At 44.9% G+C, this 25,856-nt stretch overlaps 1 protein-coding gene across 12 annotated transcripts in view; it reads left to right on the top strand.

The window, feature by feature from the left end:
- The window catches only part of PITPNM2 (phosphatidylinositol transfer protein membrane associated 2), a 1,944,277-nt gene that overhangs the window by 1,706,893 nt on the left and 211,528 nt on the right, over positions 1–25,856 (top strand). For 9 of the 12 annotated variants that reach the window (XM_069619654.1, XM_069619653.1, XM_069619649.1 and 6 more), the window contains 2 exons: positions 8,966–9,175; positions 10,464–10,612. In XM_069619654.1, coding sequence (XP_069475755.1) covers positions 8,966–9,175; positions 10,464–10,612 — 359 coding nt within the window. The remainder of the gene's footprint in view (positions 1–8,965; positions 9,176–10,463; positions 10,613–25,856) is intronic. The other 3 variants (XM_069619658.1, XM_069619660.1, XM_069619659.1) reach the window with 1 other exon arrangement.

Genomic DNA, 25,856 nt, shown 5'->3' with positions numbered 1-25,856 from the left:
CCTCCCCAACCAAGCCCCCTGCTATCTGGCCAATAGATTCTCTATCCACACTTCCAACAGACCCCTCAGAAGTGTCCAGACTAACTGCCTCTCCATACACCATTTCAACCTTCAGAGATGTGGCAGGATCAGCTTCCCAGTCATGTCATGGCGGCGAAACTCTGGAACTCGCAGAGCGGCCCATCACAAAAGGGGTAGGGGCAGGCGTGAGCCCCAAGCCAGGCCCCCCTGAATGAGAAGGACTCATAAGCACTGTCAGCAATTTCTATTGATTACCGGAATGAAACAAACAAGAAGACAGGGGCTAGGAGGGGACTTGATGGTGTACCCTATATCTGGGGATTGAACAAATGGGTTTTAGCGCACTTACACAGTTAGTCTCTTGACTCTTAAAATTGACTAAAATTCCGAAGCACATTGCTCAGTGGTTCATTAGGAAGTTTGAGTCACTCTGGAAACCAGTTGGTTTGGGGAGGAAGAGGGAAGGAATGGGGAGGGTAGGGAAGTTGGTAAAGGGTCAGGGGGAGGGGTAATAGACACACTGCACAACATAAGGGCTCAGACACAGAAAGTGGTACGAACAATCACAAAATAAAGAACGGCATTCAAATTATTAACACATAATATAAGGGTTTTGAATTCCCAGAATAACTGGGAAAAACGGAAGCTCTTCCTGGGTAGGAAGAAGCCAGATATCATAGCGCTTCAGGAGAAACAGATACAGAAAATGGACAAACAGAAGCTGAAATTGAAGGGATACCCACAAATGTATCAAGCTAATACATAAGGGAAGGCAGGAGGATCGCTATGGCAGTCCGAGAGATTTCAGGGTTACATATAATCGGGAAGGAAACAAGACATAGATGGTAAATATGTATTAGTGAAATTCTGATGGTGGACAGGTTTGTATACAGTAGCATCAGTGTATGCGCCTAACAATGGGCAAGATGGCTTCTTGAGAGCATTACACACTAAATTGGAGCGGTTTGCCAAAGGGGGCATTATACTGATGGAGGACCTCAATATGGCCTGGGACCCGCAAACCGAAATGAAGAGTGCTTACCAAATCTGAAGATGGCTGTCAGAGGAGGGGCTTAGGGAGAGGACTGTCATTGGACAGTATGACCCAGAGGACAGTGATTGGTTTAAAGGAGAAATACAGTTTGTAAGTGTAAGTGAAAGTGAAACTGTTTTTTCATTTACCGATGAATTCTCATCCTGACTAAGGGGAATATTCATGAACATGTGAATCCATGGTGGAGAACAATAGTTACAGGTAATGTAATCAACAGTTGGGGACAAGCACCCGTTAATTACATTGCAGCTCATTCTGAGGACAGAACTTTGGTGCTATTATCCTTTTATCAGCCTCTGTGAGCCTCCCTCCCAACTATCCTGTCTCCTGTCACAGTTCATGGATGTGTCTGAGGTCTTTTGACCTACTTCATTTTTGGCTCACTGCACTTGCCAATTCTTACCAAAGAGTCCAGCTCGCAGTCCTGCCACAATGTTTTGTTCTGGTCCCATGGTGTACTTACGTCCTGCAGGCCTATCCTTCTGGAGTTTCCATTTTACGCCAAGGGAAGAGAGAGCAGAGCATAGTCTCTATGCTTATCTTTCAACACTTGGCAACCTTTCTAAGACTACTGGAGTATGTACTGGAACATGGCACAGACCAGTCTAAAGTATGGTTAATTGGTCCCAGACCTATGTTGAAGGTTAACAAATAAAACAAAGGAAGGTTGGTAAACTACATAAGAGGGACAAGGGGATAATGCCTTTTGCTCCATAGTTGAAGGATAAATGTAAGTCCTGACTGCTTTTGTCAGACGATGCAGAGCTTATGTTGACTTTTTATTAATATTTCAAAGATGCTTTAATAGATGGAAAAAAAAACATGACACTAAATGATTCTAAGCTAGAAGAATACTCGGTTAAGTACGTTTTTCTGTTACATGTTTAGTAGAAATGTCATCAATGCAAGTAGACAGTGAGTTTTTCAATATTCTTGATATATTCTTGGTTGCAACCCAACAGATTAGATGTTAATAGTTGAGTCATTTTATAGCTATCATTTTCAATTCCTAACCTACAGATATAATTTCTAATTATGCCTGTGCATTGGGGAATGGGAATGCACACAGCCCTGTACACATAGAGATCCTGATTTCACCTCTCAGCCGCTCGTCTTCTAAAATCCTGCCATAATCCCATACCGAGCGAGAATCTCCTGGCAGCAGTGGAGTCGCACATTTGACAGCCATAGTGTCCTCACATGCAAAAAATGTCCAAATTGAAGGATGCCTGGGTCATCCCGCTCCTTAAAAAACCATCAATGGATGCAAATATACCAACCAATTATAGGCCCATCACTACGGTGCCATTTTTGCTAGAAATTCTTGATCGAGCTGCTTACCTGCAGATCCAAGATTACTTGGAATCCAACAAACTCTTGGGACTGAGGCAATCTGGGTTCTGTCCGCGGCACGGTACCAAAACTGCCCTTATCGATCTTAAAATACAGATTGAAGACCTAAAAGATAAGGGTAAACTTGCACTACTACTTCTAATAGATCTATCTGCGGCGTTTGACCTTGTAAATCACCAAATATTTTGTCGATACCTCAAACTAGCTGCCGACTTTTCTGACAAAGCAACGGCGTGGATCAGTTCATTCTTGGAAAACAGATCCATGAGGGTTTTCTCTCCCTCTGCGACCACAAAACCATCACCGGTCACCTGCAGGGTACCACAAGGATCGTGTGTGTCCCCTACACTGTACAACGTATTTACGAAGCCACTATTCGATATCCTGGACTATCCGGGTGTCACCTACACTAATTATGCAGATGACACCCAGATACTCATTCCCATTACAGGTGATCACACAACTGATGTTAACTCCATCTACCAAGTCATTCAAGCTTGGATGGTGCAACATAAACTTTGTCTGAATGACGAAAAGACAGAGCTTCTCATCCTAGGCTCTCATCAAAGACTCAACAAATTAGAACCCTTCTTTAAATCTTTCATCATTGATGGCAATATCATCAAGGTCACAAAGGACACTTAAATGTTAGGCATCTATATTGACTCCACCCTCTCTCTTGCCAGACAAACTAACGCAGTCTCCTCCGCGGAAGCATACACATGTAAGCTCATCACAGCATGCCGTCCGTTCTTATCGCCGGACAACTGTACCACACTAGCTAGGACACTGGTTATGTCCAAAATTGACTATTGCAATGCCCTTTATCTTGGTACCAACCTTTGCAATATCAATAAGTTACAGATCATCCAAAACAATGCCATTAGAGCTGCACTAAATATCCCCAGGAACCGACACATTTCTGACACCAGACGAAGCATCCGATGGCTCCCAGTAACACAAAGAATCTCTCTGAAAGCACTCGCTCTAACTCATAAATGCCTCCCCAACCAAGCCCCCTGCTATCTGGCCAATAGATTCTCTATCCACACTTCCAACAGACCCCTCAGAAGTGTCCAGACTAACTGCCTCTCCATACCCCGTTTCAACCTTCAGAGATGTGGCAGGATCAGCTTCCCAGTCATGTCATGGCGGCGAAACTCTGGAACTCGCTCCCCAACCCACTCAGAGCTGAACCCTCCTTCCTGGCATTCAAGAGCAAGGCCAAAACCTGGTTGTCTGCCCAAGACCTGCCCTTGGTTCAGACCACTCGCTAAGTGACCTCTCTCTACGGCATACTCTTGTGTAAATGTGTAATTAACTGATCTTACAATCTGTATATATATATATATATTTCTGTAAATGCGTTTGTTTATGCTTATACTTTGCTGTAACCTAAGTGATGCGCCTGGATGCCCTCGGCCTGGTGCACTATATAAACAAATAAAATACAAAATACAAATACAAATTAGTACAAGTGGGTCATCGTAACAAATGCTTTAATGTTAGGACAAGTGTTGTTAAACATGAAATGAGGTCCAATCCCAATGTACATTATGTACTTTGAGGTTGGTGCTCATTTCATGTTTAACAACAGTCATCCTAATATTAAAGCATTTGTAACCATGACCCACATGTACTAATTTCTACATTACGTACTTAGTGATTTAGGCATGCAGCCCTTTTTTACAGACATAATTGTCCACACAAAGATCTGTCACTCTTCTTATCTTTCCAAAATGCACTTTGATTTTATGCAAAGCAGCCAGGTGATCTCATTAGTTCTATTCGTCCCTTTCCCCCTTTTCATATGGGTATTTTGAAGGAGTACATCAGGAGTATATTGGACTTTCCATCTAAAAATGATAATCTTCTATCAGAAAATAATGTATATGATTATTCTAGGTTTTGCTCACATTCTTTGATCCGTAGGACAAATGTAATGTTCTTATTATGACTACAATATATACTTCAATATATACGTAGAGTTGAAATGAACATCGTAACATTGTAAAAGGAGCTAGTTTATAATCTCATTTTTGATTGCTTCTTTTTCTAAGAACAGCCACAATTTTCTCAGAAGATGTTCTTCCCTGGTGGAAATTCTAAAAAAGAGCTACTTTGTAATGTCAGACCAATTTTGAGTCATGTTTTTTATAGCTTCTTTTGCTAAAAATGGCCACGAATATCTCGGAGGATGTTCTTCCCTGGTGAAAAGGATCTTGCTCAGATTAAAACCAATGATCAATTTTTTCTCTGAGCACCAAGGTAACATTTTAATTTGGTGTGCAGGTCACAGTGCTGAACCCGCACAATTATTACAGTATCCACAAACACCAATAATTAGCAAAAAGTAAAAAATACCAAACACAGTAATAGACCTTGCAGCCTGGTCCTCTGGTCCCTTACAAGGTCTGTCAGAACCCTAGAACCCCATTTGGAGCCTATCTGTGCCCCTCTTGCCTCTCCGGTGCAGGCAATGCAGCTTCAGATAGACCGTATTCATTGAGTATGCCCTAAGAGATCAGAGCTGGGTTCTAGACCGCAAGATGTGGTGGTGGCAATAACAGCATATGGGCAAAAAGAACAGATTCTGCTTGGTGCCTGAAAATCAGGCCGAGTAATGGATTAACAGAACAGAGATTTATATATGTCAGGATGTGGCACAGTCAACACTAGTGAAGAGAAGGATCACTGGCCTGGTCGTCCGAGCATTGGGCCAAGCGCAACTAAAATATGAATGGGCCTTTCCGTTTGGATTATTTTTCTCATGGGACGGGAAGCAACACTGCATTACCACATGCGAAGAAGGGGCACAAATATTACATTTGGTGGACGAGGAGGCTCCGTAAGTGAGTCAAAGGCCGATAAGGGTGTCGCACAAGAGAAAGGTATGGCAATGGTCAACAGCAATGGAGAAAGGACAAAAGAAAAGGGCTCAGAGCGGCCCATCACAAAAGGGGTAGGGCCAGGCGTGAGCCCCAAGCAAGGCCCCCCTGAATGAGAAGGACTCATAAGCACTGTCAGCAATTTCTATTGATTACCGGAATGAAACAAACAAGAAGACAGGGGCTAGGAGGGGACTTGATGGTGTACCCTATATCTGGGGATTGAACGAATGGGTTTTAGCGCACTTACACAGTTAGTCTCTTGACTCTTAAAATTGACTAAAATTCCGAAGCACATTGCTCAGTGGTTCATTGGGAAGTTTGAGTCACTCTGGAAACCAGTTGGGTTGGGGAGGAAGAGGGAAGGAATGGGGAGGGTAGGGAAGTTGGTAAAGGGTCAGGGGGAGGGGTAATAGACACACTGCACAACATAAGGGCTCAGACCGAAAGTGGTACGAACAATCACAAAATAAAGAACGGCATTCAAATTATTAACACATAATATAAGGGTTTTGAATTCCCAGAATAACTGGGAAAAACGGAAGCTCTTCCTGGGTAGGAAGAAGCCAGATATCATAGCGCTTCAGGAGAAACAGATACAGAAAATGGACAAACAGAAGCTGAAATTGAAGGGATACCCACAAATGTATCAAGCTAATACATAAGGGAAGACAGGAGGATCGCTATGGCAGTCCGAGAGATTTCAGGGTTACATATAATCGGGAAGGGAACAAGACATAGATGGTAAATATGTATTAGTGAAATTCTGATGGTGGACAGGTTTGTATACAGTAGCATCAGTGTATGCGCCTAACAATGGGCAAGATGGCTTCTTGAGAGCATTACACACTAAATTGGAGCGGTTTGCCAAAGGGGGCATTATACTGATGGAGGACCTCAATATGGCCTGGGACCCGCAAACCGACATGAGTGGGAGGATATACCACAGTAAGGTAATCACGTGGAAAAAATTGAAAGACATTAGGACACACCTGGCACTGAAAGACATCTGGAGAACAACACAGGGAGACGAGAAAGGTTACACCTTTTACTTGCATGTTCATAGAACGTTCTCACGGATCGATTATGTCTGGCTATCCCTACAATGATAGGTAAGGTAGAAGCAATTGCTATTGGTGCGATTGCAATCTCAGATCACACACCGATTATGCTCATTATGCACCAAGATAGAGAAGGGGAAGGGCTCTGGAAATGGAAATTACACGTGGTGAAATTCAAGATAGAATCAAAGAATGCTTTGACATGGAAGCCTTGAGAAGTGTCCGGAACTTAAAAGATCTGGCTCAAGTCTGAGGGGGGAGGAAGGCCATTCCAGAGGGAGGAGCAAGCCTAGGAAAAGGATCTACCTCCCACTTTCTGCTTGGAGAAGCGTTTGACCTGCAGCGATTTAGAGCCAGAAGACCGAAGGACTCTGGCCCGGGAGGTATTGGGCCGGGAAAGCTGGATGTAGTCCAGCCTAGAGAGAACCAAGGCTCTGGAGACGTTGAGTTTCTGGGGGAAGGCGATGAAAGGTAGAATGCCCCTTAGGCGGTGCAACTGAAAGTTGGACTTCTTGGCAAGGTCTATGATGTGTGGAGAGAAAGAGAGATATGAGTCAGAGATGATCCCAAGGTTTTTTGCCTCACAAATGGGTGAGGGGAAGGGACCCAGGGAGTCTGGCCAAAGAGTTGGGTGAAGCAAGGAGAAGGCGTCCCAATGAGAAGGATCTCTGCCTTACTGGCATTAAGGCAGAGATCATTGGCAGAACACCATGCGTGAATAGCAGTCAGGTATGAGGGAGCAGGAGGAGGTAGAGGAAGGCAGCTTGAAAGAGAGTTGTGTGTCATCTGCGTAACACTGGAAATGAGGGGAGAAAGTGGAGATCAGGTGGGCCAGAGGGGCCAGGTAGATGTTGAAGAGCCAAGGTGATAGGATAGAGCCCTGAGGCACACCACAGGTAGAGAGTGAGGCGGAGGAGATGAAAATGACCCGTTTGCACTTGGGAAGGTCTGTTTGAAAGGAAGGAGGTCAGCTACGCCAGTGCCCAGTCTGTGATGCCTAGGGTATCATGAAGATGGTTTATGAGGATGGAGTGGTTGACTGTGTCAAAAGCAGAAGAGAGATCGAGGAGGATCAGAACAGAGAAAGTGTTAGAGCCCCGGTTGGAGAGTTGCTCTTCACAGGTTTTCAGGAGAGCAGTTTCTGTACCTCCGGCAGCCCTAGAACCTGACTGGTGGTCATGGAGGCATTCAGCCATTTCGGCGTGGAGGGTCAATTGGGGGATGACCAGCTTCTCCATGAGTTTGCCCAAGAAAGGGGTGATAAGATAGGGTGATAGTTAGGCGGGCAAGAAGGGTCAGCAGACAGCTTTTTTAGGAGAGGATGCACAAGAGAGTGCTAGAGGGGTTGAGGGAAGGAGCCAGTGGCAAATGAGTGGTTGCAGAAGGTCAGCCAAGACAGGAACGAGAGAGGCGATGTTGTCCTTGATGGTTGCGGAGGAGCTTGGCAACACCTGTTTAGAGGAAACTTTCAAAGAGCAGACAACTCTAGAGATCTTATCTGGTGCAATGGGAGAGAAAGAGGACAGTAAGAGGGAGGGTAGGGGGGCCAAGGGAGGCGAGAGAAGGGGGGACAGATGACAAAGAGGACAGGATGTCCAGAGTTTTGGAGGAAAAGTGGGTGGCCAGTGCAGAGCAGAGCGCCTGCGAAGGGGGAGGAGAGGAGGAGACTGCGGTAGGAATGGCAAGTTCCTTGCAGATTTTAATGAGTTCACCCGTGTTGTTGGTGGCTCCAGAATTGCGGGCTTGGACATGAGCCCTCTTCTTGGAGCAGATGGAGAGATGCTATTACCTTTGGAGTAGGCGGGTGGCCAGTTTGTCAGAGGATAAGCTAGATGACTGCCACTTCCGCTCTGCAGCTTTGCACTTGCGTTTCAAAGCGGCCAAGTCAGGGTCATACCAAGAGTTGCATTGGGAGGCAGGCTTCATGTGGATCCCCATGATGGTGGCAAGGATGTCCAGGGTGTTAGAGATAGAGAGATGAAGGTTAGCTAGAACAGAGTCAGAAGGAGAGTCTAATGAAGAGGGGGGTAAATGCAGCGACTGACACACGCTTCATTGGTAGAATGACGGAGAAGGAGACTGGCAGTGCAGACAGAGGCGTCGGGGGACAGGGTAGGTCAAGGTGGGAAAAGAGGAGAAAGTGGTCAGACGAGGAGAGAGGGGTAGTGAGAGGGTTAGAGAGGGGGATATCTGTTGATATGAGAGCACCCAAGGTGTATTCGGCAGGGTGGGTTGGCCAGAGGGAAGGATAAAGAATGAAAGAGTGTCGCAGAGGTCGTAGAAGAGAGCAGTAGCAACACAGTGTTAGACTCAAGGAATAGCCTCTAATCACATTTGTTGTTCCCTTATTTATTATGTTGTCTTATATTGTGTATTTTTATCTTCTTGCACAGTGCCGCAACAGCATGACCATTGCAGTTTTCCCATTATATATTATTGAAAATTATTTGCCATTCTAAATGTGATGTCTGGGCTCAAGTTTCAATCATTTTTTCCATATCCATATTTCCTTCTGGATAATAGAAATGATGCCGGATTTGTATTTGCATGTTTGTGCTGCTAATTGGTGTGTTTGCTTTGTTTCATAGAAAAAAAAATGCATCCTAATCACTCAAAAAGGTTAAGCCTGCTCTCCCAGCTCGCTCTCCCTTATAACAAATCCCACCCAAAATCAGCGTCTCCAAAAAAGCATAGGAAATCTAGGACTGTCCTAGCCGAGAACCACAAAAGAAGGCGTTTGGAGGTGGTTCAAAGCCCGGAGCAACTTGTCCTAAGAGCAGACCTGGACGTGACGAAAGGTATTCTGGTGAAGGATTAGATGCACTTCTGATTAACAGGGCGGTGATCGCATCATGCAATGCCAGTAACCGCCTACTGCAACACATCTGGCATCTGCCATCTTCCTTTCAATGCCTCAACACTGTCCTGCAGATTTAGCCTCCATCTCACAATCACTCCTGCTTTGATGCTGTTAAAATTCTGCTTCTAGACAATTACATATCTAAAATGGTTTTAAACAAGCTCTTATTCGCCGCCATGGCCTGCTGAAGCATCCTCTATTGACATTGTGGGAAAAGGGTAGGGGTTCTTGGCTGCTGTGTCCGCTGTATCTGTGTCTGGTGCATCCTTCTAACAGTGTGAAAATTAACCAGTGTGAATGATTGCATGAGCCATACAAAGCTGGGATTTTATAGCACGCCGCACCAGTTTGCAGAACTGGTTCTATGTCCATTGTGTGGAATTAATAGCACAAAGCAGGTTGTTTTCATTTTGTAGCAACATTCACTCTGATCACTTCTAAGAGTGAGGTCATCCCAGTTATACACACACACACACGTTGTTTTACATCAAATCTCTCTGAGCTTAAACATGTTCTCTGACAAAGAGTGTAACTCTTCTTTGCAGAATGACGTGTGCTCCCTATTGACCAAACAGCTTTTCAAACATCCCCCACTGTATTGACAAGAATTAAATATTGGAATGCAAGAAGCTAGCAGTCAACAATATATACAATACTCTATGGCAAATCCCAGCTTTCATGTGCACAAAATACTGTTTTTCGACTTCCAACTAACGCTAATATGTAATCCCTTTTGTTTTTATCTCAAGATCTTACAGCTGAATTCTATCCCTTTCCCTAAGAGGGCTATCTAAACCTAACCGCTACTTCAAAATTGTGTTTCAATGCCACTTTCAAAGCTTGGCAACCGGTTTAGTCAGTGGTTCCCTAAAATGTTGTGTGTGCCACAATCCTAAAATATGAGCAAATGTATGATATTGTTTTGCTACCTTTTGTGTTTAATTGTTTTTTGAAACACTTGTTTTTCCGCCTCTCTAATGGGGCCGATTCAGCACAGAGATGAACTCTGTTGTTGTGTCTGGACCCACTGGTAGTGAACCACTGAGTTAAAACACCTGTCGCTGTCATGTGGACAAGTTGGTCAGTGTTTTGGCCAGTTTATTGGAATGCAAACATGACATGGTTTTGAAATTCTTTGGCATAGATTGGAGCTGGAGTCCAGGTGCTAGACAGAAAGACGTGGTCTTTATGCACATGTGATATAACAATGCATTTTTGTTTGCCAGTTGCTGCCCGATGGTGGGGTGCGAAAAGAATCGACTACGCTCTGTACTGCCCCGATGCACTGACTGCCTTCCCCACCATTGCCTTACCACATCTCTTCCACGCCAGCTACTGGGAGTCAACAGATGTAGTCTCTTTCCTATTAAGACAGGTACCACAACCCATCTGTTACTTCTCTGTTATTCGGTCATAGTAGTTTATGGTTGCACGTATGTCTTTTGTAATTCAATAACTTTTGGGTGCAGCAAGCCATGTTTCATTGCTGCTGTCTGAAGCACAATTGCAGTCTTTTAAGAAATTCCAAATGTGAAAACATTTTGGGACCTCTGGGTTTGATTCTAGGGGCAAAGGTGTAATGTAATGCCTGTGTTACACAGGAAGTCGCTGAGACACATTTAAGCAGCATATGTGTGAATGACAAACACCTTAAAAGAATGCATTTGTATTTGTTTTATATAGCGCCTTAATCCAAGGCGCTTTACAGTTAACAACAAGAACACATTAAACATGGAACAGTAGAAGCAATAACAGTAAACGGGAATCAAACCAGAAAATCGGCATGTAGAACAATTTACATAAGAAAAGGGGAATGGAGAGGAAGGGGGTGGGGGAAGAGGGAGAGAAAGTAGTGAATAACGTGAAGAGTAGGAGAATTTAGAAGAAAAGGGAAAAGATAAAGAGAACAAAAGGAAGGGTACTAGAGGGAGGGAGAGAAGGGGGAGGAAGTCAAGGAGGGGAATGAAGGAGAGATTTCAATGAGGAGCGGAAGGAGGAATAGGTAAGGGAGGAGCGGATAGAAAAAGGTAGGGAGTTCCAGTGTAAGGGGGCAAGGAGCTGAAAAGAGCGGAAACGAGAGGAGGCACAAGGGGGTGGGGGAACCAAGAGTAAGAAGAGATCAGCGGAACGAAGAGAGCGAGAGGGGCTGTAGAAGGAGAGAAGAGAGGAGAGATAAGGAGGAACAAGGTTAAGGTTATGAAGTGATTTAAAGACAAGACAAAGGAAGTTGAATTTAAGTTGCGAGTGGAAAGGAAGCCAGCCTAAGTGAGAAAGGGAGTCATGAGGGGAGAGAAGACAGAGGGTGCAGATAGCGGAGTGGTAAAGGGATTTGAGGGGGCAAAATGGGATGTGGGGAGACCTAAGAAGAGAGATGAACAATAGAAAAGGTGAGAAAAAATGAGCGAGGAAATTAAGAGTTTAGTAGCATGAGAGAGGGACGGGTTTTACGGATTTTACGGATGTCAAAGGGATGGTAGCAACATGCCCAAGAGGTGAGGGAAGGGTCAAAGTAAATACCAAGATTGCGAGCATGGTTAGAAATAGGAAGATTAGAAGGCGGAAATTGAATAGAAGGAGGGGGAGAGGGAAGAGGAAGTGTGTTAGAAGGAAAGAACAGTTACTGTGCACTCAAAGATTTTCAAAGGCATTAAAAGTTACTGTCCACTGTTCTGCCCCCCTGTGTTCTGGATCCTTGTATGGAGATCGCTGATGCCTGATATATATGTTTAAATTCCCAAGAAATGCCCCAAAGTAAATGGGGACTTTGTGGAGAGGCCCTGCTCGTCCTGACCGTTACAGGTACTGAACTAGGCCGTTTTCTACCTACACAGAAAAAGAAGCTACCTTCACAACCCCAGACCTATTTGCAGTGTAATTGATATTTAGACTCCATTTACCGATCTTAATCTTAGCTCACTGTCAGATCCATGATGAATTCTGAGTATGAGATGAAAGGGTGATTCCTCATTATATTTTTTCCAAAAGCTTGTAATTTGGTTTACTAAAGTTGTGAAATTGAGAGGCGATGTTACCATTTGTATATCTACAGCTTACACTTCTATAGATATTATAATGAATATCTGTTAGTACATTTTCATATCAGATGTTGTTACTCTTTGAGCATCACCTTTTCCTTTGTTGTTCCCTAACTTGCACCTGTTAGTTTAATTTCCCAAAAATGGTGAGAAGTGGGACAAATGGAGACCATAGGGGCACAACTCCTCTACTTTCCCGTGGCATTAAATCAAACAATGGGTCAGTGTTGCTATGGTTATTTGTGATTTATTGTTATTACTCTGAGGTATGCGTTCCATGGCCAATATACCGAATTCTTTAATATGCAATATGAAAAGGCTGGGAGCTGTTTCTTTTAGTGATGTGAACATTTTGCCACAAAAAGGCTGTTTTGGAACCGTCAAAAGCGGCGATTCCCGTGTCTGAATCCAATGTGCCCTTTCTGTGTTCTGCTGCAATATGAATTTGCAAAAAACAGTCAACTTCATTTGGGTAGCAGTTTCCAATGCTTTACGTTCACCCTGTTCTGTGTAGCAGCAATTGGAAACTGGGCAAGCATACAGCCATCTCAGAATATGGTTTTGTTGATCTGGCAAGGGGGTGTTCTGTGGGTGCCCTTGATGGCAAATATTTAATTTATGTATTAATTTAAACATTTATAAAGCGCCTTTGGCCCATAAGTAAACGGGCAGTATGGGTAAACAGGTTCTGTAATGTAATGAAATACAACAATAAATATTTCACCTATGGTGTTATTGCAAAGTGGATCTGCCCTGATGAAGAGCAATGTGTGAAACACTTTTGGCAGTATTGTGTACATACATTGGAAACACCCCTCCATTAACACATTCAAGTAATTGGGGGACCACAGGAATCTTCCCACTAAGTGATGAGACACCTGGTGGAGGTTTACCGGAGGTTCCCAAGATCCTCTCCACCAAGCATATTCCATCATGTCTCTCAGTTAGTAGTTCAGACAGTAGGGAACAGGTCTGAACTCCCCTATGACACATCATAGGGATTTCCCTTCACCTGACCACCTTCACTGCAATAGTCTCTAAAAACCCAGCACACCTTTGCCAGGGGCTGACCTAACATAGGACTTCCCAAGACACCCTGTGAGACAGCGAGAGACGCCCATCCCCACAACTCCAATGTTCAGCAGGGAATCATGTAATTGATTTAAATGTAAACTGCCTGAAGTGGGTTCAGGTCAGTCCAGGTAAGAGATAGAGAGGCAGGAGGAGGAACAGTGTGATGTTGGATTTTGTGAGGCAGACGGGGCGGTGGGAGGAGTTGTGAGTGTATTGATGGGTGGGTCTGGTGCACATCATCCTTTAGGATGGGGAAGCGCCTGCGTGGGTCCGCCCACGCATCCGATAATTAAGAAGAAGAAGAAGAAGATGATCATGCCTTAAAAAAGTAGGTTGATTCAGAGATGAGTGGGAAATAAACGACCCAGGGTAATGATTCCCCTGTGATGGGAATAAGAAAGAGTGTCAATTCATTGGGAGGATACAGAAATAATAATGGATTGAAGGAAAATGTAACTGTTTCCTGCAATCCACGCTCCGCCAGGTGACACGATTTCCTCGGCTCCCCTACGCCGACCCGGCACTAGAATTCGCTATCCAGCAACATTGGCACCCTGACTCAGGAGGACCACCCATCAGCTCTATCCAGAGCCACATTTCTACTCTATTGGCCCTGAAAAAGACTTAGGTCGAAACGCGCGTCGGCTGTGTGCACTCACCTATGTTGAACAACTGGCTTTATCTGCCACGTTAATGTTTTCAGATTGCTCTGGTGTTTTGTTGAAAACAATAATAAAGCAACAATTTACTAGCACCAACATGACTCTTCTGATCTGATGATGAACCTAAACCATTAGCGAATCAGCTAAATCCTTGGATTATTGAATCCCCCCCAACGCCCAACATCATCCACAGGTTTGCCATCCCACCTACTGTTTCCTGCAATCCCCTCAAACCCTCTATTAAGTTTGAAGACAACGTTCTGATCAGAATAATTCATCATTGGAATAAACCCACAGAGACAAGATGGAAGAATTATTAAATGTATTTCCCTTACAGTCAGAATTGTATTTAGATTTTGTGCACTGTGAAGAAAATGCTGGAAATTAGAATGTATACTGAAACAAATTGATACATTTATCAGTAAAGAATGAAAAATAGAAATTGAAGGTTGGTCTGGGTGGATGTTAAGATATCTATACTTTTCCAAATAGACCATCATTTATGTAATCATGTTAGAGTATTCATATAGTATCCAGTGGGGGCATGGTTTCAGCCTCCCAGCCAATGAGGAGGCTCAGAACAGGGGCTTTCCCACACGGTAAAGCCCCCGCTCCGAACCTCCTCAGAGCTGGAGGCCGCCATCTTCCCTCACCGGGTGCCTGCTATGAGCATCCCTGGTGCCCCAAACCCCAAAGCCCCCATTTCCACATATTTAGCCCCTTTCCCTGGCACTGACTTGCCCTGCGTGTCAGTTGAAAAATAGCGAACATGTTGTTTTTCAACTTTAAAAAACCCACTATTAGTACCCGGTACACAACTTGTCGGGGTACTAATAGCAATATAACCCTTGCAGGGGGAGGGGGGCATTGCCAGGGGAGGAAATGCCCTGGGCTATTGTTAACTGGCCCAGTAATGAAACCCATATGTCCACCGACTCCCCCCTCATATGAAATTGCCCTGGCCTAAACTCATGCAATGAAAGTGGAATGCCAGGGCGAGAGGAATGCAGGCCATTCAAAATGGACTCCAGCCTATTCGAAGCCTGCCCCGAGTTCTGAACTACAAAGCCTTTCTCACTATCAGATGACTGGAAAAAAAAAAACGCCACAGCTAATCAGGTGGTATAAAAGAGGCTCTGCTTTTAGCAGTCAGGTAGAAGAGAACGAAGAGTGCAGCCAGTATCTTGTAAAACTGTCAAATCAGAGCCAGGTGAAAAACAAGAAGAGCTGAGAAAACACAGGAGGGTCAGATACCTGGAGAGAATGCAGAGACTAAGGCACCATGACCAGGGACGTCATTTCACCAAATTGCAAGGGGTAGCAGAAGTGACATCACATGACCCTTGACCTCGACACCACCCCGAAGTGACATCACGGGAAGCGATGGAACACAATCGTTTGTTTACCCCTTGACAAAACAGGAAGTGACATCACATAGCATTGTTTCTAAGTACACTTTGAAAAATATGGTTACAATATCACTGTAACGTGATAAACATTTCATACAAGAGTGGATCACCATATGTATCGACAGAAAAAAACATGCTATAACTGCAACTTGCGAAAAGCAAAATACATAGTCCGAAATGGATGCTTCTTCTACTCTAAATGCTTTTTGGAGGATTTTGTCTACATTGTGAATTTGAAGTGTTTAACAACAGCCTAAATCAGTGACTCTCCCCCTGAAGTGTGCCTGAAGTAAACCTTTAATGAGTCTAGCAATTATTGTTTAGAATTCCAGAAAGACAAATTATTTGTTATACCTATTGTTTCTTAGACTTGTGGAAGAAGCCGGGACAAGAAAGCCAGCCACTCTAGAAACAAAGAGGCACATGGCATTGGCCACAGCCGAGGAGCTTCAGTTTGTAAAAAAAAAAAAAAATCTTTTTTTCCAGGGTTGCAAGGGAGACCTCGGGGGGTTGACGTGGGGACTCCTGGTGACCCCTAAATGACCTCCCTGACCTGTATGTAGTGAGAAGAGCACCATGTGCTTAGCAGAGTGAGAAAACTGGGGAAGAGACAGAACCTGGGAAAGAGTCAGGTCACGGAAGAGCAAATGAAGGAGAAAACCAGAGCGCCAGAGAGAAACAAGACAATCTGCACAGGGCTGTACCTCAGACCCTGCAAAAGATTCGAGAACAAGGAAGACACTTTGTTACATGCTTCCTGGGAGATTCAGTTTAGATCCTGACAGGATCCTAAAACTAGAAAGTACAATCTTGATCCTATTATGTGCTTAAACCCAGGCGGGCGACCTCTGGCTGGTTTATGATAATAATGAAGTCTGACAACGACCCAGATCAACGAAATAAGGAAAGAAATAATTGCTGGTGACAGTAACGGTAATACTCCGGCAGGTGGGGACGGAATTCCTGCTGGGGAGTAAGAAATGCAAGCTTGTTACACAAAGGATTGTGGGGAGGCAACCCCCAGGCCTGAAAGGTTCAAATCTGGAACCAAGAACAAAACTAAGGGACACCAACGAGTGTTCTTTGTGCTATATACCTGAAACTGTGACTGTTAGGTTCGGAAGCCTGGAATAGGACACTTGGTTCTTTAGAGTAGGCCCTTGCACTTCTTGTGTTTGCTCACTGTACTGTGCTATTTGAATCGCTGTATGCACTGCAAGCCCATGAATGTTAGTAGTAGTGGAATCCTGAGTTCCCTCAGTGTTCCACGGATGTCAGTTGGGACACTCAGGATGGCAGTCATAGCTTGAAAGATGCATCTATTGACCGCTCTCCATCTTTCATACTTTAAACAGTGTAACATATTAAAGCTTCATCTACTTTCATACTTACCGGCTCCTGTGTGGTTCTTGCATCTTACCTGTGACCCCTGCAAATCCAGACACTATACCCACCCAGCACCTTGAGTGCAGTTGTTGCCTTCTGTCTTATAGTGGAAGTCTGCTTAGCCCTGATGGCATCCAACCCTTCCAATAGCTACAAGGTTTTGGGGCCAAAGGACAAACTGGGCCTTTCTCAGAAACTTGAACCTTATTTTAGGGGTGATGTAGGAAACCTAGGAGGAATAATAAACACTCACCTTCTGTTGTTTAGTCCCAACCTGTTCACTGTTTGCTTAGCCTAAGCCAGTCAGGCCCTCCAGTTGTTTCCTATACTCTCCTGTATCATAGGCATTCACCTAACCCAATCTATCATTTAATAAAAATGTGGAACTACGTTTTCTGTATCACAAATGTTCCTTTAATCTGACATCGCCATAGATATTGCATATAATTATAGTTCCCTGCTTTTTGCAAATACATAGCAAAATACGTTCTCTTTTAGTCCTGTGGATATGACCGATTTCTATACTCCTAACACCAGCGCTTAATGTGGGGTATCTTGCATTACTTTTGTGTTTATAAGTCACTGAACTAGGAAACCATGCTTCTTCTGCTCCCGAATGGGTTCTCCTTCAAGCAATTGATGACTTGTGTTACAGAGACTAGAGTGGGAAGCACAAAGAGGCTAACAAAATTAATTAAGGGTGGGCACCATGTTCACTTCCATAAGATCCTATTACTTTACTTCAAAGATCCGTATAGTACTGAATCCTATTCATCGGAACAGCACAGGAAAAAGATTCATGCCACAAGGATATCAAACTGTAAGAATAAAGGATCGGGGTCGCCCCTGGACCAACCGTGTGCTCTCGTTATTCCGTAGAAACCAGTTGAAAGAAGATTTATAACCAATCATCATCATTTAAATTCAGTTATAAAACTCCTTGATTTTTCCTCATAAATTATATTCTATATTCAATATTTATTCCATCATAAAAGGCAGTGATTGTCCAAAATAGTGTCCTAAAGCCAATGCATTTCCGGCCCCATGTCTGTCGTCAGGGCTAAACACTATGGGCCTGATTCCATGAATCCATGAATCAGGCCCTATGTAGCATAAGCATCCATCGTAATTAGCAAAAATGACATGCATATCAAATATCAACATGTAAACATGTACCACAAAAAATAAGAAACCCAGACAAACACAAAAAGAGAATGAAAATAACAAAAACATCCAGTCATTAGTACATACTTGTATATCAACCATTCTGTTTTGCCAGGTATGTGAAAAAAGCAAGGCATTTACCTGCATAAGTTTAAAAAGTCTCATGAATGAAAGAAATGACACATAGTCAATGCTCATACTCCTGCTAGTTTATTAAGGTACATTGGGCCTCATTACGACCCTGGCGCTAAGGGGTTAACGGCGCCGTAAAAGGCTGTGGTGCCGTTAACCCCTTAGCGCCTGATTACGAGGTCCCTTTGCGGGTCCCGACCTTAACGGCTGGTTTTACCAGCCGTTAAGGAAGAAACCCGCAAAGGGACTCTCATGGTAATTACGGTACCGCAATTTGCAGTACCGTAATTACCGCCTTCCCCATTCCCATTAAGCCCTATGGCGGCAAAATGGGAATGGGGAAGGGCCATTGGTGAATGGGGAATTACCGCCCCCGCCAACCTCGGAATGGGGCGGTATTTCCCCATTCACCAATGGCGGACCCGTTACAATACCGGCGGCAACCATGGTGCTAATAGCGCCATTGGTTACCGCCGGGGTTGTAATGAGGGCCATTGTCCGTATTCAATAAGAGTTATAGCCGAAATCGTTACTGGAGTGATATCAAAGACCTACTTACCCGTTTGGTGACCCATTCTGTTACTTGCCCAAACGAGAAAACAAGCACAAGCATAATATCATGTCAGTATATATTGATGAGTTTCTAAGTAATGCTGTAGATCAAAGTCTAGATGGAAGGGCTTACCTGCACTTGTTAGTTATGTAATACACAAGTGACATCTGCAAAATCGTGCTGTGTGCACAGCAGCCATCTACCTCTATCAATGGATATTGCGTGCGTGGTGGCGCTAGCACGAAGAGGCTGACACAATGATGCAGCTAGCAACAGGCAGTTTTATTTACATAACCTATTGTGAAAGAACGAAAAGTCTCTTACAAACTCTTTGGGTCTGGCTTCTCCTGGCCAAAGTTCAATGTCGACTTAGTTCCCCCGGCCTTTACATTCAAGTTGCAGATTTTCGGGGCTCATGAACCCGCTTCTTTAGAGTTTCCCTCCCTGGGCCTACAACAACCAGGACTCTGTCTGCGAGGGTGGAAGCCATCTGGAACACTTTGACTGGATCCTAGAGGGACATGGGACACACTACCTCCCTTATGCCGGTCAGCGAGCTGAGCACTAGTTTCTGACATCAAATCCCGGTGGGGCCAACTCAGCCTTCCATCCTACCAAGGTTGATAAATTGAGTACCACGTGGTGGGTAATGATATCAACTGTTTTTACAGTGCTTTGTTGCCCTCCAGTGAGCTAGCTATATATAAAAACTGGTATTATTATTATTCACTCTCTGGGTGTCCAGGTCGGGTGTCTGGTGACAAGGATCAAATCAGCAAAGGGCAGCTCCCTGTTTGGGCCTGTTGGGGCCCAAAGGGGTATAGGGCCAGAAACCCTGCTCAGGCCAGGACCTCACCAAGCTCACCCTTTACCTGCCTTCTTCTTCCACACATAGGGAACCTTGCACCCAACGTTATGTTATGTTATCTTTATTTGTAAAGTGCAACATACGTCCAGAGGCATCTTGGTGTTAGGGGAAGCCCCGACAGGAAAGGCCATCAGAAATAACATAAACCCAGTCCTAAAACAACAGTTTTTAGGAGCCGCTGGAAGAGTAAGTGGTTCTCGTTTGCATAGAGAGAACAAGGGAGGGAATTCCAGAGCTTGACTGCAGCCATTAAGAAAGCGCAACCCGGGGCGCTGTTCTGAGATGAACAAGTGAGGACGTGCCTCCTGGCAGCTCCGTGGGAGCCGCAAATATTCTGATTAATATCCTGCTTTTCTGCCTGACATTTGGTGCACTGTCTGCGAAAGGACACCCAAAGGGTTAAAACCGTGGGGCTCCTGTGCGCATTGGCAACAGTAATCGTTATTTTTGAGAGCAGGCGATCGACCGTCGTCAGCTGCCAATTTGCAAAGCAGCCTTCGGGACGTCTCAAAGAATCTGCTCTGCTACCCGACAGCAGGAGTTCCCTCCGGCTGCAGATCGGGCGGTGTACACCACCTTGCGCCTACGGATCTGGGCCAGTGAGCTCTAAGGTTCAGGCTCCCTACATAATCAGCCGGAGCACTGCAACTACGCAGGGCGCTGATCCGGCGTCCGCACACAGCCGCCGAACTGCTGCCGAAAGAAACAGATTCACCTACCTGACAGGAACAGAGCGGTGCAGACCCGGTAAGGCCTCGGGTTGCAGTGCGATGTGGGATTTCCTTGCACCTGGGCACTCCATCTTGCCGGGAGGGAGACATGACCCGGGGGTGAACAGTGTCGAGAACTTGTGACACTGCAACTGAAAGGCCCCACTATAACGCGTGATCTGTAACACAAGTACGGATTAGTTGAACACTGTGATACCCTGTTACTTGGGAAAGAGCATGATCCCGACCCTGTCGCTCCTTCGAGATATCTGTGTCCATCACCACGTCTGCCTCAGCCTTACTGTGCAGTGGAGCCTCTGCTTTAACCTGTCCTATGACCACGGTACAAAACGTGCAGTCCACTATTAAGGGCACCTGTGAACACAGAGAGTGCCCTGAGTCACTGTTCCTTTGACTTATGGGTTATTGTCTGCGGATATACTAACAATTGGCTGCTGGTGCGACTGCTGGGATGCTCAGATCCACGTTGCAAAGCACGCTTAGATGTTACTCCTTTCTGACGATTCATGCATCATTGTTAAAGACAAACTGAAAAACACCTCCACCCAGAGCAAAATGGATCAATATGGGACAAGTGTTGCCAGCGCTCCAGCTGATCAAGCAACACAATGCTATACTTCTGTAACGGAAGATACCCTCTCGCTAAAGGACGTGATGGCCGATATAGCAAACCCCCGCTCCTCCATGAAAATGAAAATGGACAGCATCTGTGCGGATGTGTCGTTTTTACGGCACGATCTGCAGGAATTGTCCTCCCGCATGGGAGAGGCAGAACACTACATCTCCGAGGCTGAGGACGGGCTCAAAAATGTGGAATAGCAGATGTGGAAAGTGATGACGCGACAAGGCAATGGAAGACTGCACAGTATTTTTGTATTGTATTTTTATTGTACTTTATATAGCGCCTTTGTCCAAAGCACTTTACATAGATAAAAACAACAGTACAAAGCAATGATACATAATGATTGTCAACAATTCAAACACTTCCGGTAACAGATAATCAAGGGCAGGTACATTTTCAAAGAAGAGCGGAACAAAGAGTAAGTAATAATGGAACGAAGAGACAGGGGGAGCATGTTCCAATGAAGAGAAGCAAGGACCTGAAAAGAAAAAGAAACTGGATTGGGCACAGGGGGTGCGGGAGACATTCAGCCTGAAAAGACAGGAGGAACGAAGAGAACGAGACGGAGTGTTGAAAGAAAGAAGAGAAGCAAGCTAGTCAGGGGCAAGCCCATAAAGAGATTTAAAAATGAAACAAAGAAAGTCATCTTTAAGTTGAGAATTAAAGGGTAGCCAACCAAGAGAGACAAGAGATAGAGAGATTGAGTCCCGATAGGGAAGAAGACAAAGTAGACTAATAGAAGAGTGATAGATTGATTTGAAAGGAGCAATACGTGAGCAAGGAAGGCCAAAAAGCATGACCGAACAATAAAATAGGTGAGAAAAAATTAGTGAAGAGATGAGATGTTACGTGGCATGAAAGGTGAGAAAGGGACGAACTCAGTGAATATTATGGAGATGAAAGCGACAAGTACGAGATGTGAGAGAAATGTGGTAGGCAAAAGAAAGATTAGAATCGAAATAGAGACCAAGGTTACGCACAGTAGGAGAAATAGCATTGATGAAGGAGAGGGCACATCACAGCATAACAACGTGCGTATCCTGGGGCTCCCCGAGAAAGTGCAGGGGCCTAGTATGGACCTCTTGCTTGAACAATGGTTGGTGGATATATTTGTGCCCAAAACCTTTTCAAACTTCTTTTTTGTCAAGAGAGCTCACTGCATCCCATCAAGGAGGCCTACCCCGGGTGCACCACCACGCACGGTCATTGCCAGATTGTTGAACTATAGGGATCGAGACTCGCTGCTTCACATGTCCTGTGCGAAAGGATCAATTACGTACAATGGATCTTGGATCGCTTTCTTCCCGGACTACACTAGAGAAGTGCAGCGTAGCAGACAATCCTTTGATCAGTTGAAGCAACGCTTATAATCCATGAATGTTAAATATGGTCTACTATTCCAATTAGGCATGCCCTCTGTTTACATGCTGCGACTGGCCAGTGATAATAATAAATCGCTTACATTTCTCACGTGGAATGTCAATGGCCTGGGATCAGGGATCAAACGACCTCTTGTTACCCAATTCCTTAACAGGCACTCCCCCGACATTGCCCTGGTCACTGAGACACAATTGGCTGGCACAACATGTACCCTCTTTCGTGGGACAAATTATCGCACAGCAATGCATGAAGGTTTCTCTATGGGCTCCAGGGGAGTCTTAGTTTTACTACACAAGTGTCTTTCCTTTGCACTGGCATCAGTGGAACAAGACCCCAGAGGTATATTTGTAATGCTACAAGGTCATGTGTGGGAAGAAACTACTGGCAGTATATGCCCCGCCGCCACTCACTGCAGAATTACTCGATGACATTGTGCCTATAGTCACGAACCATCGACCTGACTTGTGGATCCTTGGTGGTGTTCATCCTTAAATGATGTTATGGATGTGCCATTAGATCGTACACATATGCAAGGAAGGAACCCCAATATACCCACGAAACTAGCGGCTTTCTCCTCTGTGCTTGGTTTGCGTGATGTGTGGCGAGAACTTCACAGACAAGATTGCGGCTATTCATATCACTCTGGAGTCCATGCCTCTCTGTCTAGGCTGGACTCTTTACTACTGCGACCCTGCTCCCTCCGGGGATCTTTGATCACATACCCTTGAAGATGGAGATACGCATGACTAGACCAACCCCACCCTTTTTCGTGGCGATTGAACAACTACTACCACAGCTTTCCGAAGTTCAGAGAGCTTATCCAGGGAAGACTGCTGAATATTTTGAAATCAATGCCACTACCGTGGAGAGCCTAGAAGTAATGTGGGAGGCATATAAGACGGTGCTCCGGGGAGAAATGTTCTGAATATCCTCAAAGAAGAAAATGCATTTGCAAAATGTACTAAACACAGAAAACGAAACAGCTGAATGGGAGGCAAAGTACATACTCACTGGGTCGCCCGAAACGCATCGATCCCTCCTAACGGCCATGGAATGTTGCCCTAGGTACTGCCAAACACGCCCACTGGGAAATGCGCACACGCTTTTATGAGACCGCTGTTAAGGCAGGCAAAGTACTAGCCTGGCTTGAAAGGCGGGATGAAGGGCACCGTCATGTTAAGGAAATAAGGACGGCACAAAACGAGTTGTCTCAAACATACCGCGAAATTGCAAAAGCTTTCACGCATTACCATGCTGCACTATATAAGAGCTCGACCCTCACGATAAACAATACTATACTTGATGATATCACACTCCCCTGTCTGTCCGGGGCCCAGTGAACGCAGCTAGACAAAGATGTCACAGAATCAGAAATTGCCGTTGCCCAACTGCGCTCTAGTAAGAGACTGGGTCCCAATGGTTTCCCCATTGAAACATGGAAAAAACTAGGGGGTGAAGAAATGTTCCTTCACTGTAAGGACCAAGGAATCCTCTCTCCTGATCTGCGCAAGGCCAGTATCGTGGTCATACCCAATCCAGGGAAACCTCCTGAACTATCTCACTGATTAATAGTGAAACCAAAATCCTTGCAAAAGTGCTTGCAACCAGACTAAAGGCAGTGATCTCTTCCCTAATTCACCCGAACCAATGTGGCTTCATGCCAGACAAATCGGCATGTATGAATATTCGTCGGCACCTGCTGTTAGAGTGGGCACCTGTCCTCCGAGAGCCTCTTGCATTGCTAGCCATTGATTTCGAGAAGGCTTTTGATTCAGTGATATGGGAGAGTCTCTGGGGAATTATGCAGAAAATGGGATTTGGGGAGACCTTTCTGGGCTAGGTTTGGCTATTATACGAAGCCCCACTGGTAGAAGTTAGAGTCAATGGTTGGCCCTCCAGAACTTTCTCACTGGGCAGAGGGACGCATAAGGGGTGCCCCCTGTCCCCATTATAGTTTGCAATTGCTATTGAGCCTCTTGCCTTGCTTCCCTGCCAGACTGTATCATGGGCGGGATTTTGGTGACCTGGAGCTCGGGGAAGATGAGGTTTCCTTATACGCTGACGATCTTTTGATATACCTAAGTGTCCCTGCCCGCTCCTGCCCAATTGTTACACAGATATTAGAGCAATATGGTGCATTTAGCGTATTATGAGTCAACTGGGGCAAGTCTGTCATCTTTCCAATCAAAGGAGCACACACTCCCATCATGCTGCCATACGATATCGAACATGACCACTTCCGTTACTTAGGGATTCAAATTACAGTGGCTCTTTCAGAATATCTCACCCGCAATTTACACCCGATTATTGAGCGGTTCTCTACTGATGTCTGGCATTGGACACTACTTCCATTGACCTTATTGGGCAGAGCGGCCCTTTTCAGAATGTTGGCACTACCACGCTTTCTGTACATCATGCAAAATGCCCCTCTACGAATCCCCAATTTGCAGTTTGATATTGAATTGATTGTTCATTTATATAGCGCCTATACACAATGGGTTTCAAAGCGCTTGAAGGTAGGGAAGGGGGCAAGGGAGAATACAGTGACATTCTTATAAGTACTTGATACATTAAGAATGTGAAATTAACTATCATACTCGGCCTGGCTACATTTCAGATAGTGCAAGGGCTTTTAACAGTAATAAGGAGGAGAGGGTGGTTGGAAAGGGAATGAGACAATTGGCTACCTTACTAGGCCTGACGATGATTTTGGTGGTGCTGGAATTTAACAAGAGGTGGGGGGGAACAGGGAGAAGGAGAAGAACAAAACAAGCAACTATCGTACTAGGTCTGATAACATTTCAGATAGTGCTGGAGGGGGAGAGGGATGAAAAAACAAGTGGGGCGGGGAGAGACCGCAAGCTGCTATCATACAGGTCGGGCGAAATTTCTGATATAGTAATTGCTAAGGATACAGTGAAGGGAGAGGAGGGAGGAGGTGACAGAAGAAGAGGGATTCAAGTAAACAGACTTTGAATGGATTGTGTCCTCCCACCTATTCCTTATCTTTGATGAATCAATTTCCAGCTTGCTGGCCTCAGAAATTTTTTCACAGTAGAGGGCTCTGCGCATCGGCGTCTCTCGAGTCGGTGTCCGTTGAAGGCCTCCATATCGGCGCCGACGACACCATAGGTATAAATAGTCTCGCGCAGCATCCGTTGCTCAGTTCCATTTTTCTTCGCTTCGTAAGCCTCGGAGACGCAACACTCGGTTCTACTCATCAAAAATTTTTGAAATCTTCGAAAAATATTATGTCCTACGATGGCATCTTCGTCCGAAACATCGATGCCACGGTCCGACTTCAAAAAATGCTGAGTTTGTGGTAAAAAGATGTCATTAATGGATCCTCACAGGATCTGTTTGTGGTGCCTGGGATCAGAGCACCAGTGTTCGGAATGTGAGGACTGCATGTCTATGACAGTGAAAGCCTTGAAGGAGCGTAGGGGGAATCTAGAATGAGATAAGACAGTTAAATCTTCTACCCCTTAAAAATTGTCCTCGGCTGAGTGGAGACATTCGTCTCCCCACCAGCAAAAGAAACATTCCCGATTGAGATCTCGAAGCAGTTCCCACCACTCTTCGAGATCGAAACACTCTAAGAAG

The sequence above is a fragment of the Ambystoma mexicanum genome, chromosome 10 (assembly GCF_040938575.1).
Source record: "Ambystoma mexicanum isolate Mex_15411 chromosome 10, UKY_AmexF1_1, whole genome shotgun sequence".
NCBI classification, from domain to species: Eukaryota; Metazoa; Chordata; class Amphibia; order Caudata; family Ambystomatidae; genus Ambystoma; species Ambystoma mexicanum.
The sequence above is the reverse complement of the archived record's forward strand: the minus strand, read 5'-3'. Positions and strand labels throughout refer to the sequence as shown.